Raw genomic sequence first — 16,919 nt, 5'->3', positions numbered from 1 at the left:
CATTGATGTGCTTCATGCCTAGTTGTTGTTTTCCCTTCTTTTTTTTCCCCTTCTCTTTCGAATTAAGAGGATGCCGTTGGATTTCATCTGCTGATCCTGACTTTAGACCTAGTATGAGTAACTCCATAAGCGATCACTGAGCTTTTAGACATTGCTTCCTTGTCGTAAAGGATTGTTTAGATGGCAAGATGTCACAATTTGTGAATGTACTCTGACTTTTAAAATCAAAGCCTACCTTGTTTTAACATGAGAAGTCTTATAAAATGACGAAGTTTATAATGGCATATCAGCTTGCAAGGTGAGCGCTGACTTGCAGCTTGCAAGCGATCTTTCTGCGAGCACTTTCAAGTATTCTACAACTCGAGGATATTGGATTGTCCAAGCGCCACCAAGGGCATCCTGTTCTTGACCATATACCAAGTTTCTTTCTTATTTTTGCCAGAATGCTTAGCCAAAGGAGATCATCTTGTACAGTTGACGGGAGATTTCAGTTTGTTTTCTCTAGGTCATCTCGGTACGGATGTCGCTAACAAGTGCAGTTGATTCCATTGTATCTTCTTTCTACCAGTTATAAACCATAAGAAGAAAACTTGATCTTAGCTTTGGTTCTAGATGTGATTATACATTACCACAACTTGTAGAGGTAAGATGTTTGCAGACCAAACTAGGTAACCGAACATTTCTCTTTCTAAAATACTGGCAAAATATAACTAATTTTAGTCTCTTCTTTTTTGGATGGTGAAGAACCATGAATTTCTACCTTTATTCCGGTTAAAGGTTCAAAATCAGGGAGCATGAGTATCGACCCGGCCCTGGATGCAAGTACATGACAAGCAATCGTTGAAAGATGATCTTTATGGAAGCCCTGCCCTCGGTCTATGCATTAAAGATCTTAACAGTTGTACAAAAGTGAAATTGACCGCATTCCGTTGATTAAATTCATCAGCACTTGCCTTGAGTACCCAATGCGGAAAATCAATTTCCTTATAAATACTTGCTGCATGGAAGGAAAATGAAACCACCTAACAAGTTGGGACATAGTCATAGAAGGTTTACTTTTGATCCAATACAAGCAATTGTTCGAATACTTGTATTACATGAACTTCGACAAAAGTACAATAAGACAGATAGAATCCATGCAAACATTACTAGTCCTTAGGCATATTGATAACTTGAGAAAACTTCAGGTCTGGATGGTGAGGCTTGGAGCTGTTACTTCGACCATCCTTGGCTTCTTGAGGGTGATCATGGCAGGTCCTTTTCCTTCTGAAGAAGTGGGTGCTTGAGGATCATAAGCTGAAACATGGACACCAAGAGCAGCCCTCCCTGAGGGATCAAGGTTGTTCGACCACTGAGAGTCCCACTCCACGGCCTTGGCTGTGCTGCAAGCCACACTAGGACCTCCCGGGACTGACAGCCTTGCAGAGTTCTGCAGCACCAAATCAAGTTATAAGGTCAAATAGACTCTCCACTAGGATATTTATATTTAGAGAGCCGGACACTCTGTAGATAAGTTATTTCCAGGAAACATTCTGTAGGTAGATGGCAGATTGTGGTCTGAGTGGATCACCTGGGAGAAGAATCTCTCAAAGATCATTCTATAGTAGTAGCCTTCTTTTGTGGTGGGTGTGTTGTGTGGATAAATGCGCTCTGCATTCAGCATCATTCTATCTGTCACCTGTGATTCATTTTTTTTTTTTTTTAAAAAATAGTTTTTATTAATTATGAAGAGAACTTTCTTTTCAGCTAAAACTGCAAAGAGAATTTACAGTGTGAATTAGCTGTGGTGGGGAAGAGAAAGGGAGAGCGATATTACATGTTCTTCTGCATGGGCCTTAAGACCATCAATCCAACTGTAGCCAACACCATCACTGAACTGTTCTTTCTGCCTATACAGAATATGCTGCACAAACAAAAATTCCAGTTTTTTTAGTTCTGTCAGCTATCCACGCATCTAAAGAGGACAAGAGTAAGCTTACATCCTATAGTTTAGATTTCAACTCTTGCCATGCTTTGAGCCAAAATAGCATTTCAGAAGAAAGTTAAACATGTTAAGCAGTTGATTGTTTTAACATCCTGATAGTTTACAGACCTTGGGCAGGTACGGTTTTTCCTCATCATCAAAAGCCTTCCTCAATACCCACTTCTCAATCCGACCAAGATCAGGCTTGATCTGTTAAACAGCAGTCTTAGTGTAAGATAAAAATGGGGTATGTTTGGAGCATATTATCAGCAATAAAAGTTGGATGCTCATCACACCATTTTCCATTCAGGATCGATGCTCATTGCGACATTTATAAATTCTTTATCCAAGAACGGCACACGAGCTTCGAGCCCCCATGCAGAGGTCGCTTTGTTTGCCCTCAAGCAATCATACTGGTGGAGTGCTTTGATCTGCAAAAGACATAGAGCAATTCTGCCATCATTAAAACCACGAGAGAGAATTATGAGAAGGCATTTCATGGCAGAAAGAATAAGTACTTGATATGAAAGGCAGAGGCATCTGGAGCAATCCAGATCATGGAAAAAAGGCCAACAGACCTTTATTTGCAAGCCTTTTGGTGAGCATTAGTCCACCTACCTTGCGACATGTCTCGCCGTGGAACTCTTCCTTATTAGGTGCCTTGTAGAAGTACAGATATCCTCCAAAAATCTCATCCGAACCTTCACCTGAGATGACCATCTTCACCCCCAATGCCTTTATCTTACGGGACATGAGGAACATGGGGGTACTTGCTCTGATTGTAGTCACGTCATATGTTTCGATGTGGTAGATTACATCCTCAATGGCATCGATACCATCCTAGCAGTCACAAAAGTTCAATAACTGGATGTATTTTCCAAGCTTTGGAAGGTAACTCTGCAGAAAAATTTTGAAGGCACTTATGGAAAATATTGTCATCCTTCGAACCTGAACTGTGAAGTGGAATTCATGGTGGACAGTGCCCAAATAATTGGCAACCTCCCTAGCAGCCTTCAGATCAGGTGAGCCCTGCAAATGATCATTTCACATGCCTTAAAAATTGCTTCACTACAGAATTAGAAAGTGTGCAAGAGTGTAATGCTGACCTCTAAACCAACACAGAAGGAATGGAGTTGAGTTCCCCACTGCTTCGCAGCTTTCGTCCCCGCCAAGTGACGAGCTGTGACGGCTGCAACTAAAGATGAATCAAGGCCACCGGATAACAGCACTCCAAATGGAACGTCTGTCATTAGCCTCTTAATGACAGCCTGAAAAAATTAAGAAAATAGAGTAGTTATGCGGCAAAACCATTCGAATCCGTTTTAACTAGAAGATATAGAGTGCCAGAGAAAATAAGGACTGTCTGTTTTCCAATCTAATTGGTGTTTGTTAATCACCAAGCATCACAGAAACCTTATAATGAAGTGACAAATGGTGATGTGATGAATTGTATTGACATAAGCAATATAGGATCATTAAGGTGATTTAGAAATTCTAAGTAGAGAAATATCGTATGTCATATGTATTAAGATACGGTCTTATGTTCCCATGAGGGCTTGTCCTTCAAGAGGTCAGGGTTCAAATCTTGGGTATTGCTTTAAAAAGAAAAAGATGTAGTCTTCTTACATCTTCGAATGCCTTTCTCAGAACAAGTGGATCATATGGGACTGATGGGATAGATTCGGAGTACCACGGAGGGTTGTACCATCTCTTAAAGCTACCTTCTTTGCTGGAGTACAGATGTCCAGGAGGAAACAACTCAAAATGCTCACAGTCATCATTCAGCCCCTTCATCTCAGATGATATCCAAATAGAACCTGAAAGAGTAACAGATTCATATGACCTTACTATAGAGATCGCTATCCACTGAAATCTGAGTCCTACTAAGAGATGCATATGAGATCATAATTGAGCCAATCTTGTCCATCTATATGGTTTTGTAAATACCATCAAGTCCCCAGCCAAGGTAGAGGGGTGTGACTCCAATTGCATCTCGAGCAACAAGGAAGCTATGGTCGCGAGTGTCCAGCAACACAAAGGAGAAAATTCCATCCAGCATATCCACAAAATTTTCTCCATGCTCATCATACTGTCAAAAAAATGGAAACAGAGGGGGAACCCTGATCAATCTCTTACATGTTAATTTTTTTCAATCATGAGACTAATTACAACAGACAAACCTAAATTTAAAAAAGGGAGGGCTACAAGTGATGCTAAGTTTAGGTATGCCTTTATTGCCTTGATTTCAGCAGAACAAAAATGATGAATCTGTGCAGTGTGCTGCTTGTGATCTCCAATGATATCGAAGAACACCGACGACAGAACAAAAAGAAATAAGTGGTTCTCACCAAATGAGCAATGACCTCACAGTCACTCCCTGTCCTGAACTTGTGGTCAGATAATTGACTCCTTAACTCTTCATGGTTGTAAATCTCTCCGTTTACCTGTTACATGCACAAAATTCGGTCGGTCATCCATGACGGCGTATAATAGGCACATCAACAAGGAGGAGAACAGGCGCAACTTTGTTTTCTTTAAATGTAAATAAGTTTGGAAAACATATTTAGGCTAGATATGCTTACTAGTTATACATGCCAAGACATGAGAATTGACCTAATGAAAGCTAAGAGAGACTTACCTATTCATGCATACAAACATATAACATCTTCTTATCAGATGAAATTTGTACAGACCAAGCTTTGCTTTAAAGAAGAGGAAGATTGGTGAAGATATATTAGGTCACAAATTCCTTGCTCTTAATTAAGTCATGTAACGGACATCAATAATCATATATAATCTCTGAGATTTGTTAAAGAGCTCAAATATAATTTGTCTTCTAAATATAGACAGTGAACTTAACATTCCAAAGCCAAAATTCAAGGGTGCTCAAGGTTTATAATCCCGGTTGAGAACAATTATGCTGTTAAAGTCAACTTGTTCGCTAAGTTTCCTACAAGGGTGCTATATCACCCTATAAGGTTCTCTTTTTATCTTCTTGAGTGCATAGAATTACAGGAGGCCTTACTTCATTTTCTTTTTTATAATGCATTTTTCATTTTTTTTATATAACACAGGGTGTCTGGAATATGTTATTCCAAACATTTCAAATTAACAACCACCACCAAGCGTAAGTCTTAAACTACACCTCTCTGGTTTTTTATCAATTATGGAAGGCTTTACTCTCTCTATGATTGTTATAATCTATTTTCTTCCTCTTGTTTTCATGCAAGGTATACAAATTATCTAATTCTAATAACCCATGAACAAAGGTAAGAAAAGAAAAGTTTCTGTTAGGTTTGTGATAGAGATTCTCTTATAGGCCATACCGTCACAATGACAGTTTTGTCTTCGTTATAAAGTGGTTGATCTCCAGAAGCCGGATCAATGATTGCTAGCCGTTGGTGAGCCAAAAAGCAATCACCATACTGGTGTAAACCACTCCAGTCAGGACCACGATGCTTTAATCTGTCACAAAGATGAAATCGGCCTCTTCAGTTCATTCAATCATTTATCCATATGGAAATGATAGGGAAACAAACCTCCATCTTTACATCATTTAATAGAGATATATCTTCAACAAAGTATCTTTGCATGCAGAATCATATATTTTTCAATTGGAATGTTAATGAATAACAAATAACTCCAAGGTTTTAAATTGGCTATGAAAATATTCGATGATATTGATACAACAAGAATGTCTCCCTGCATAATTTCACAGTTATCATCCATGATATGGGCTCGAAAATGCTCATAGTTGAAATAAACTATTTGTCGTATTCAAAGTGATGGGAGCTTTCACCAACTTTTCCTATCTAATATTGTTTTTATCCAGGTTTTGATAGAAAAGAAATATAAGAAACTATATAAAAAGCTCCATTCTTTTGGCTTACTCCAGAGGAGGAAACATCACCATGTGAAGGCGCCTATCAATCAAACATAAAACAAAAATGGAACAGTATGTATATATAGGTAATCATAATATATAGACGTTAGCATGCATGAGAATCACATATGAGAGGTAATACACTTGATAACTCTCGATAAATAGTATAGCTTATCAACAAGAGTAATCTTGAGTCTTGACCATCCCCCTAATATATGTGTATATATATATACATATATAAATTGATGGAAAGGGAAGCTTTTAGCCCCCCACACCCCCCTAATATATTATCTTACTATAGTTACATAATGATGATATCCCGGAATAGCATCACTGGGAATCCTTAAACGAATTCTGGCGGAAGTTTTATTCATGCATCTTACTTGGTTAACAAAATGAACACAAAAATGATAGAAGGATGATTTGCCCATTTAAATGGTTGGTAGCTAAAAATTTAAAACAGACAACAGGATGAATAAAATGCCAAATAAACCTCATCATGATGGCAATCATAAACTAGCCTCACAACTTCACCCCCTCCAGTGGACAGAAACAAATGATGGAAAAAAAAAAAAGAAGAACAGAGATATAAGTATGGATGGCTAAATCATTGCCTGCGAGAGAGCTCCAGCACTCGAACCCTCTTCGCCTGCGAGTCATCGGAGCAACCCAACACAGCAAGTATCCCACACATGACTGGGATGAAATGAATCAAGAGAACAAACACCCTGACACCCAAGCAACAGCAAGAAGAAGAAAAGAACACGAGAGAACAGAGGAAGCTTTCGAACTAGTTATGAGGGCATGCTTCTCTGGGTGCCGCCCCTGGTGCGCTTTAAATAGGCCCAAACCGAGCCTCATCAGAGAGACCGCACCCTTCGGTCTCTCTCTCTCTAATTATTCATTAATTTGACCCCGTCGTCATTAAAACATTGTTAATTGCGTTGTTAGCCCTTCGCTGCGTCGGACGGCGCCTTTTCATCGCGTCGTTCGATGGCGGCGTGCGGCCATCCACCGCTGATCCGGTGGACCCCGCCCATAAGAGAGTGGGGCCCGCCGCCACGCAACGGAAGCTATCCGTTTCCCGGTTCACGAGAGCTGACTCAGCTGGGCCCCACTCCGGGGTAACTCGAAAAGGGACTGTGGCCTTTTTCCCGCCGTCCGTTCTGTGATGAACGGTGATCGCCGTCGATCAAGAGCGGTCGCTACCACGGAAACGTTGAACGGATAAAAAGGGGACCCTGGAGGCCGTGAAACGGCGTCCGATCCCCCCATTCGCTGGAAAACGAAAGATGGGAGAGTTGGCGAACGCTGATAGGATGGAACTTTCTTGATGAATTTGCTCTCTTTTATTTATTTCTTTGATCCCTCTTTTTTTATCCAATCCATCTATTTTTATTGAGACGGGATGCAACGCGAGGGAGACTTTGTGCATATTTTATTAATAGAGTGGATCTATCTTGCGATATTTCTCTTCTTTATTTGGTTTCCTCGTCCCATTCTTGCAACTAACTATCAAATTCTTGACTTATGGAATTAATTACTGAATTATTAGTGAAGTTCATATTGAAATATATTCTGAGTTTATGTTGCCTTGATAAAAACAGGCTGTTCTTTTATGTAGTACTGGTAGTGGTCTTCTTGTCAATAATTTGTTCATTTTTATAACTTTTCTTCTCTTTTTTTTAAAAAAAAAGAATTGGGTATCAAGGCCCTATCTGAATTAATTCAGACTTCAGATTGAGATAAAAGTTCTAGAGCAGGCTAACCTGAGGAAAAGAAAAATAGAAAAAAAGATATGATAAATTCTCTCCGTGTTGCTTGTTCAACTGTTTTCTCCGATTATGTTTATTCTTCCTTTTAACTTAACTATGAAGTATGTGACCTCTCTAGTCATTCAAAACCGAAATTTTATTATTCATTGCATTGCTACTACTATACAAAGATCTAGAATTAAGTTTTAAGTGGACATGTTGAATTAGGGTCCATATTCAAAACCGACCAATTTACCATTGGATTGGCTTTTGGCAACCCTAAACTTTTTGAAGAATCCAAATGCGATCCAATCAATCAGGAACAATCTTCATGCAAACTCATTTGTTTCAAATAAGTGGAGAATCCTTTAAGAAAGCAGTATTGTCATTTCTGATACTCATATCTTACAATGAACTACTGATACCTAATAAAATAATACGTAGCATGAAAGGCTGTTCTGGCAAGCCAGTGCCTGTCATTTGGACATTATTTTCTCCTCTCGCATGCAAGGTTGTTTCAAGCTTCTCTAGGTATGATTGAGTTTGTTGGATTACCAACCAATATGCTCACAAGCTTGATGTTGGGTGGTGAACTAATACAGAAGGAATAACGAAAGCTTGATGTTTGTGATAACTAATTGGTTGGGTGCAGAAATTTAAAAATAAACAAAAAGGAATAAAGAAAGGAAGTAAGGAACTAATACAGAAGGAAAACAGTTTTTTTTTTTTTTTTCAGTGTGTGAGCAATAAAAATAACATGTATTAAATGGAAAGGCTTCTTGCATGTTATCACGCATTCACACATTCATTTCCTTATGTTTGTTTTTGGTCCTCGATTTAATTTTGCCACAAGATCATGGTCTCGTGCATTCAATTATTTAGTTTAACCAATTTACGATACCATATCAACTTGAACATAAAAAATTCCACATCTCCTGGGCTTGTTATTATTAGGTCACGGGTTGTAGGTTCTGCACCAAGTTTATATACTAAAAAACTGAAGGAAAGAATATGTTTTGGCATATGCTAGGAACATGGAACTTTCTATTATTTTGGATTTTTAGAATGCAATGATCATCCGATTTATAAAAGATTGCTCGTCCGTTCATCAAAAATGTAATGAAACAGACTTTGTTCAGATTTTATTGCTTTTAAAAAAGACCACTGAGTATTTGGTTGCAACAAGATACCAATTAAATAAGACGAACCTAGATGACCAAATGCATGTGCTGCTTTCATACTTATTAAAAATAGTCTGACTGAAAAATGAATACATAGCAAGTTGCACTGTTGGTGATAGCATCTCCACCTGCCTCCTCATTGTATCAATCAATGCAACTAATTTATTCTAAATTGAATATCTAGCCCACCGTCAGGCCAATCATGTATTTAGAGAGGCAAACGGGGCCGCAGATTAGGTGGTTTCGTACGTAGGCAGTCACGTCGGAGGTATACACCTTGTGGGTTGGAGGTGGGGAGCTGTCTAAAGCGCTCCAAAACCTTTTATTTTCTGACTTTATTGGATGTATCCATACTAAATTTGTATGAACCATTCATCTTAGCAAATATATATATATATATATATATATTCAGCCCACCACTCCTAATTTGTAATAAGAAGATCGTTAGTTTAATTTCAGAATGAAAATGTTGCTTAGACGTTTCAATTCGTGCAATAGCCACTGCAATATTATCTAACCATCATGATTGTTAGTGTTATTGCTTATATATTTAATCATAGTTGATACTTTATTTTATCAATTTTAGCGAGGGCTAAGGTGGCTTGGAGCTCCTACGTCTAGATGCAACAAGCACACTTGATATTTTAGAACATCATGCAATCATTGCAAGGGATTTGTATGATCTTCTAAATGCAAGAATATATCATCCAAGGTCTTGTGATCTTATGGAGTATCCTCATAAACAGTTGAGTTGTTGCATAAATGAGTCGTAAAATTTCTCATTGGGCCCGACATTGGGCCCTTAAGACGGACTGTTTACTAATAGTAGCTAGGTGGGACACAACCTACCCATGTGCACGCATGGATCCAAATAAAATTGGACTCCACAGATCACGCATTGACATAAAACTTTCATCTGTCATTCATGTCTTGTGCGATGCCTTCGGCTCGCATGACAAGACAACCCAATACAGCAAGATATGCGAAAATTTGGATTAAAACTAGCTAAAACATGGAATTATTATATAAGACTTTTCATTACGATGCCCGTAATAGGCTAAGCGAAACTCAGCAAGATTACATCTCGGACCTATTTGGAGAAATACCTTATGTTTGAAAGTTAGATATGTTTGAAACTTTTAGATAAATTGAGATAAGGCTTTTTTTTAATTAAAAACATAACAGATATTTTATATATTTTTTTCAGAAAAATAGGAGCTCGGTTAAACATGAGCCACTCTGAATTATGTCATTTTTTCCTTGTTAACCAAAAATACAAAAACAATTTTCAAAACATCGTACCTGGGCATTAATTTTTCAGAAAAAACATTCCAATTTGATGAAATTTTTGCATAAGTCTCCCTCAGCAATCCTCGCTGATGCTGCTTATTTTAAGTGATTTGGAGGTTGGTTTTGCATGCCGTAATTTGCCAGATTCAAACATATCTAGATCCCCACGGCTGACGAGGATGTCCATTGCGTGAAGCTAGCATGAACTCTCTCTCCCAGCGACTGCCCTTTCTCGAGTTTTGATGTGTCTCAATTTGGAAGGCAAGCCCAAAGCCTTCGTGACCTGTGGACTTTCTAGAGACGAAGAAAGATCCACCCTTTGATGAGAAGAGCTTGGGATTAACTTTCTATGGTTCTTAGTTGGCAAATTTTGGCAAGGATGGAATCCAAAAATCTTTCACAAAAAATCAAAAAAAAAAAAAAAATACTCCACACCTTTGAGATTTGGGGAAGTTTATGTTCGAATAAATAGATCGACAATCACAGAAACCTTGCAAACTATTTGGCCCCATTGATATGTCGGATGGGTCTCTTTGATCTTACTGTTGCACTCTTGGTGCATCTTTTCCTACCCCTTTGTGTATTTATTAGTGTACCAGTAAACTCTCGGCCTTTACTTCAATTTGGTAAAAAATCAAGAGGATAGATACTACTTTGGTTGATGTTTAATTTCTCGTTCATCCCTTGCAGTTAGGAAGATGATCTGTTCGGAGCTTATTCTTAGCTGAAGTACTCTGTTTGGAGCTTATTCTTAGCTGTCGTTGTCTGAACTCATCTTATTCGACTGGTTCTAATCTCTTGTTTCACACCATGTATCTGCTCCATTATCTCTGTTTTCTTTGGACAGCAGCTTAAACTTCTTACATAGCAGGTTTCCGTAGTTCTATTCTGAAATTATGTTGTTGTTTTTTTATTTTGTACAGCAGGTTTCAATACCACTGCTGCTACCTTCATACATAAACTCTTATACATAAGCTTCATTTAGTAATAAAAGCTGGGTGGCATCTTGCCTCCCTTATCATTCAAAAAAAAGAGTAAAGGGTTCCATAGACTTATTTTCTTCCCTTCGGTTTAGAGATTTCTGTTTTCACTTCTGCAGTTACTGTCCCTTATACTTCCTTTTTCTCAGACTCCTTTTCTTCTTTTTTAATCCTTCTTTTACGCCGATATACATGCTTTTCTGTTAATAAATTGGGTGTCTTATCGAGCTCATAGCTCCTTAGAATCCTTTCCATCAAACAAACAAAAAAAAGTTCCATTTAGTACTATATATCTGGTCTTTATAAAATGATAAAGAAAAAAATTTACTCTCTTCTGAAAAAACATATACTCGAGTCATAAGAAATGGAAATGTTAATTATTTGTTCGAAGAGCCGTGAGGAAATATATTTTACTCCCAAAGGTGGAGGCACATATGAATAGTTGAGGAGGGGAAAACTTTGGAGGAATACGAAGAAAACTTATTTAGGGAACATATCCGTTGTCTCTTGACTTTTACCTCGGTACATGACAGTGTAATTATTACCTTTTTCTTTTCCTTTTTTTTTTCCATTGTTTGCACTAACCTTATGTATGATCCTCCAAATTGGTTGTCATTGTTTGTACTAACCTTGAAGTGATCCAGACGATCTAAATCTAAATCTTGATAAGCTCAGCTTGTTCATCTCCATCTTGATAATCTTGATATGGTGGTTCGCGTTTTCTCTATACTTAGGTGCTAGAAGCTTGTTTTGGTTAAGATTTTGTTCAATGCTTTGATTCATGGTGGAATGGTTTTAATTTTTGGCTCGGAGTCTCCCCGTTCTAATTAAATCTCATGTCTCAAACCTAAGTCCAAAGATGGCAAAACGTTATTATCACGTTTAATCAGACGTCTCATTTTCTTCCCTCCAAATCCTTCCCTTTGTATTGATATGGGTCATATTTAAATAGGCTGCCCAAAATATGAATCTAACAAGAAATCCATCCTAATCCTGGTAGAATTCTCAAACAAGCTCTAAAGAAAAATTTTAACAAACAAGTTCAGTCATAGATCATTAGGGACTATTCAAAAGGTAGAGACTAGCGAAAATAGGTAGGATCAAAATCCCCACTTGACAGTTTGTTCACACAACGAGCAAACCAGGATTAAATTAGAGTTATGAGGCTTAAAAGGTATTCGCTTTGATCCTTGGTTGGCTTTAAGCTTTAGGATTTTGGAGCGACTGAAAAAGGATCTAATAATGAACTTGCGACGCAGGTTCATTAGGGTTTTAAGTGTGGCTTCAAATTATATACAATCATTGTTAGCTCAGGAAAATCATGTCCACCTATCCCACCTTAGGGGACACCTCCCATGGATCAAACACTTAAAAGAGGGTCCTAATCCTACCCTTTTTGTTCCTGAGAGTTGTCCCACTTTTCTAATAAAATGTGAAGCACTTCAATATGGAGAACTTTCCAATGAAAGTTTCCTGAATAGAGATTATTTCTAGATGCTTGATGGACCTCAAAGAATGCAAAATGGGAAGTCAAACACGGCATAAATGATTCTTCTTTGTTTTTTAAGGCTAATTCAGGTCAGACCATGAGAGCAGAGCTATGACTATGTTGGGTGCAGGCCTCCTATTGAAGCCTTACAGCCTTTGCCCATCTGGGCTTCTCAAACGACATTAAAAAGATGAAGTCCAACCGGACATGGATGAACACGGTAGGGTCCTCGAAAATTCAAATCCAAAAAAAAAGGGGTGAATTTTCTAAAATCGTAATAGAGTTTTATTATAGCAAATGCATACACATGCGAAATTTCTTCCAAGAAATGATGGATACTACTAGATTTACACGCATGATCTAATTCCGAACCGTAGATCCATGGCTAATGACTTCGAACATACTCTTTTTGTTTTACATGACCTAGTCATTAAACTTTGGCATCTTGTGGTTCTGTACCATAAATTAAAATATATTTTTTTGATCACTGGATGCATAAATTAGAATATTGAAATTATATAAGTTTCGGTGTATATGTAAGACCTACACTAGATATAACTTAATCCTGATCCTATGTATGTATGTATAACATACTTTAGTGACATTAATTCCTAACTCACTATCACAATAGCAGTTGCTTCAAGCAAAGGGTTTCGGCTTAAATGCAAGACGTGCATCTAGCATGAACTAGCATGCAGTCAACCTTTATATCTTTGTTTACCGAAAAAATCATTATATCTTTAACCTCGATATGGGCACATACATTACCTTGATAGATCATTGCATCCATATTTGACAAGGTCAGATTGGATGCATGAGCCTTTAGCATTATGTTTTTTGTTTTTTGTTTTTGTTCTTTATTCAAAATTACACTTTTCAATAACTAGAAAGAGAGGAAACCTAGCCAAAATTAGGTAAGGAAGGCACTTCAAACCAGGTCGCTGACACCATCCTCCAGTAACTTTGCTAACTACACTAGCTTACATCCTCTTGTCTTCAGAGTTAATCCGAGTCTATCGTCCGGATTTATAGCTGGACCTAAATTGAATTGTAAAGGACAAGAGTTAGATGAGGACCACTTCAAGGTTTTCCCTTTAGTAGCCAAAAGGCCTCAACTTAGTTGGCATTGCTCTTCCTTCAAGGGAAATCCTTCCCTCTGAAACATGGCCGGGCTTGTGAGCTAAGTACCAATCCATGAGTGTGGACATTGTGGGCACACAATTCCATGGCATGCATTATAGGTAAGGACAAGCTATTCCTTATTCTTTACAATATCACTTCCGATAGTGGAGTCCGGTCCTGCAGGCCCTCCCAATCTAACCACCAGTTTGCTGGGGGGGAAACTGAAAATCCAAGTACCCAACTACTTTGAGGACACTTTCCAAGTCAGCAAAGAGAGTACTTGGACATGGGAATATGGAACTGAAAAGATTTGGATAAAGTGAGGTGTCTAATCTCAAGAGAAGAAAGAGATGACTTCTCTGCAAGGCAAAGAAACATAATTTTATATCAGCAAGATCTTTTGGTTCGGGCCATCTGATTTAATCTCTAATTAGTTTAGTTGTTTAGATCAGCTGCGTAGACTTACGCAGTATTTATTAATTTATTTATTTTGAGAGGACATCAGCAGTATCTATCTTATTGGTCAAAATTGCACCAAATCCAAATCGGCAGCAATTGGATCATGCCCGAATCATGCTACGTTGAGCCATGCAACCTGGCTCGCATGGAATTAGACAATCTTGAACGCAAAAATCTCCTCAAGGTGCAAAAGACCAAGCTATTTAATGGTTGCCCTTAGGTGGCGTAACAACGACGACGACAACAACAAAAAAAAAGAAGAAACAAACAAAAAGGAATAAAAAAGAGAGCAAGCTTAGAAAGGAAGTGGGAAAGAGATTTAACCATCTAAGAGCCCTTGGCTGGTATAGCGGAGGGGCTCGAATGCTGATATCTTTCTTAATTCTGCGGTCATGAAGATCCACGTTTGAAACACATGGGATTGGAAAATGAAGGTGTTGACGTGTATAAGATGTATAGAGTCACTCGTCTGAGGATAGATAGAAACAAAGTAAGTGGAATCTTTAAGAACAACTTGCTGATTCAAATAATGGCGTACGTCATGGTTTTATAAGATTTTACCAGTTTACTTTGGTGAACATTTTAATGGTTTCTTGACCATTTCTTGTTTTCTATTCGTCATCAACAGTTGGCTCCAAAACTTTGATTGGGCTGAGACAGCTAAGATTGACGTGAATCTATTACAAAGTAAAGATTCAACATGGGACCAGCCATTCAACATGGGAATTATTTTGTTCAAGTTTTCTCCCCCGGCTGCACCGTTTTGTCAATGTTTGCTGTTTATTTCAAAAGCCTTCTTACGTACGTCTTCCATTCACATGATTTTTTTTTTCCCTATATAATTTCTATTGTTATCTAGTTATTTAAAGTAAATCGGAATCCGTCCAACTTCAGATACTGAGTTTCTTCTGATTACGAGATCTCAACATATTCTCCACCAATCCTCAGTGGAGTGGTTAGCAAATTGATTTGGACTTGAGGTCTTCATCCAAAAGTATTCTTAATGTTAAACTATATCTGGTCATCCAATTCAGGTAGCAAAGTTTTAAAATACCATGTGGAGAGTGGAGACTCCTCTTTGCAAATTGTAACACGAATCACACACCTCAATATAATTATGGATCGTCTATGCGATGATCAGTCAAAGAAAGTGGATTCCTTCACCTTAGGCACATGGCAAGTATATGCCAAAAGATCTCATCGTTTCCAATTATAAGTAACCATTCTAGCAAACTAGCAAGGTGCTCAGTAGTCAATCCATTAAACGATTCATAAACAAACTGTTTAAATAGGTTTCAGTTTTATGCAAATGAGTTCAATTATAACCGGGTTGATTCGATTTTACTTGATTATTAAATAGGGTCGATCCAGATTTAGAGTCCTAATCTAGTTAATCTATTTTGAATTATTAATCGTAGGGTGGGTCAGAGTCAAATAGTTATAACCCTTTTAATACATGCTTAATTTGTTTAATCTATTGAGACTCGTTTAATTTATTTATCAAACAAGTTATGTACCATAAATCATGTTACCTATTTAATAAAAACAGTTGGGTTTGGATATGGATTTTTAATCTCTTTAAAAATAGGTTGAATTCAAATCAATAAATTTTTGAGTCAACTTAATTCCACCAACCTAATTCTATTTTCACATAAACTCTTTTAGAATTAAATTTGATGATGCCTAAATTTGCATGAATTAGTGTCGGTCACACAAAATGGTCAATACGTCAAAAGGAAGGTGTGAGATGCTAAAATATAGAGAGGTAGAGAATCTAGCGAGGTATTTGGACAGGTACGGTACAATCATGGCAATAAAATTAGAAAGTAGCATATCAGCTTTATTTCTAAAAGGATGCACGGTTAAACCAGCATTCCCTAACTTCTTTTCTCATAGTAACTAGGATGGTAACTTGATTGAAATCGAGATGGCATTGGGATTGACATCCAAGTCATTAATATAAAGACCTGTTGACTTTTCTAATCGATCGACCTGATTGGTACACCCACTCAACAACATATTTCAAGTTTCATGCCGAATAAAAATCTGCCACGTTAGCTAATTGTAAAGGTTTCATGCAACCGAGTTGTAAAAATCTGCGCAGAGACTTTTTTTTTTATTATTATCATTTTTATTTTTATTTTTATACGAAGAGGGAAGCAAAGCTACCCGATTTTTATTAAAAAAGTTGTGTTGAGGGAAACTACTAATAAAAAATTTATAATAATAATAATAATAATAATAATAAATTATAAAAAGTCGTGGTATATAAGTAAATCTATTAAACTATTCAACAAGCTAAGCTAAATAATCTAATAAATAATTTAAAAAATTTATGTATCTTCAATGTGCAACTATTCACAAATTATTCTAATGTGAGCCAGTTTTTTTTAAAAAATAGATCAACATCTCTCAATGTACGATGCCAATACTATAAAGTTATTCTTTAAGTTTGAGATAAGAATCAAATAGTATCTCTGAACACAAATGCTTATCCAGGCTTGGTGCATATATAGAGATTTAGTACAGTAAACATGGAAATTTCCATGTACGCCATTTTTGAGTTTTTATTTCTATTTTCGCCATGGGAGAGCAGGGTGAGAACTGACGAATTAATGAATGTCGGATGAAGGACCACTTGTGAAAACTACTTACCCAAAGTAAACACAAAATGTTCAAACATATGACGTGCTACTACTTGTCGATATAATACTAATAAAAACCAACGCCCTTTGAAAACCTTCCATGTGACCCACATGACCTTCCCAGTCTCCTACTTCATCGAACGGTTTCCTTCT

At 37.4% G+C, this 16,919-nt stretch overlaps 1 protein-coding gene across 1 annotated transcript; it reads right to left on the bottom strand.

The window, feature by feature from the left end:
* Nucleotides 1–1,013: 1,013 nt before the first annotated feature.
* On the bottom strand, nt 1,014–6,766 carry LOC103718233 (asparagine synthetase [glutamine-hydrolyzing]). Its single transcript, XM_008806953.5, has 13 exons — nt 6,461–6,766; nt 5,290–5,428; nt 4,312–4,407; nt 3,911–4,052; nt 3,590–3,780; nt 3,070–3,231; nt 2,912–2,992; nt 2,582–2,803; nt 2,260–2,394; nt 2,093–2,173; nt 1,817–1,903; nt 1,571–1,678; nt 1,014–1,429 (listed from the first exon to the last, which is right to left on the bottom strand). The coding sequence occupies exons 1-13, from the start codon at nt 6,538–6,540 to the stop codon at nt 1,184–1,186; spliced, it is 1,770 nt and encodes a 589-aa protein (XP_008805175.3). The 5' UTR covers nt 6,541–6,766; the 3' UTR covers nt 1,014–1,183.
* Nucleotides 6,767–16,919: the final 10,153 nt, after the last annotated feature.

The sequence above is a fragment of the Phoenix dactylifera genome, chromosome 8 (assembly GCF_051530095.1).
Source record: "Phoenix dactylifera cultivar Ajwa chromosome 8, Ajwa_hap1_PhDact_Kaust_v1.1, whole genome shotgun sequence".
Lineage (NCBI taxonomy): Eukaryota > Viridiplantae > Streptophyta > Magnoliopsida > Arecales > Arecaceae > Phoenix > Phoenix dactylifera.
This window is presented reverse-complemented; position numbering and strand designations above follow the sequence as displayed.

Coding starts and splice junctions, on each gene's coding strand:
- LOC103718233 (XM_008806953.5), bottom strand. CDS start 6,540: ATGTGTGGGATACTTGCTGTGTTGGGTTGCTCCGATGACTCGCAGGCG. Junction 4,053..4,311: donor GTGAGGTCATTGCTCATTTG/GTGAGAACCACT, acceptor TTTTTTTGACAG/TATGATGAGCATGGAGAAAA. Junction 1,679..1,816: donor AGGCCCATGCAGAAGAACAT/GTAATATCGCTC, acceptor AATGAATCACAG/GTGACAGATAGAATGATGCT.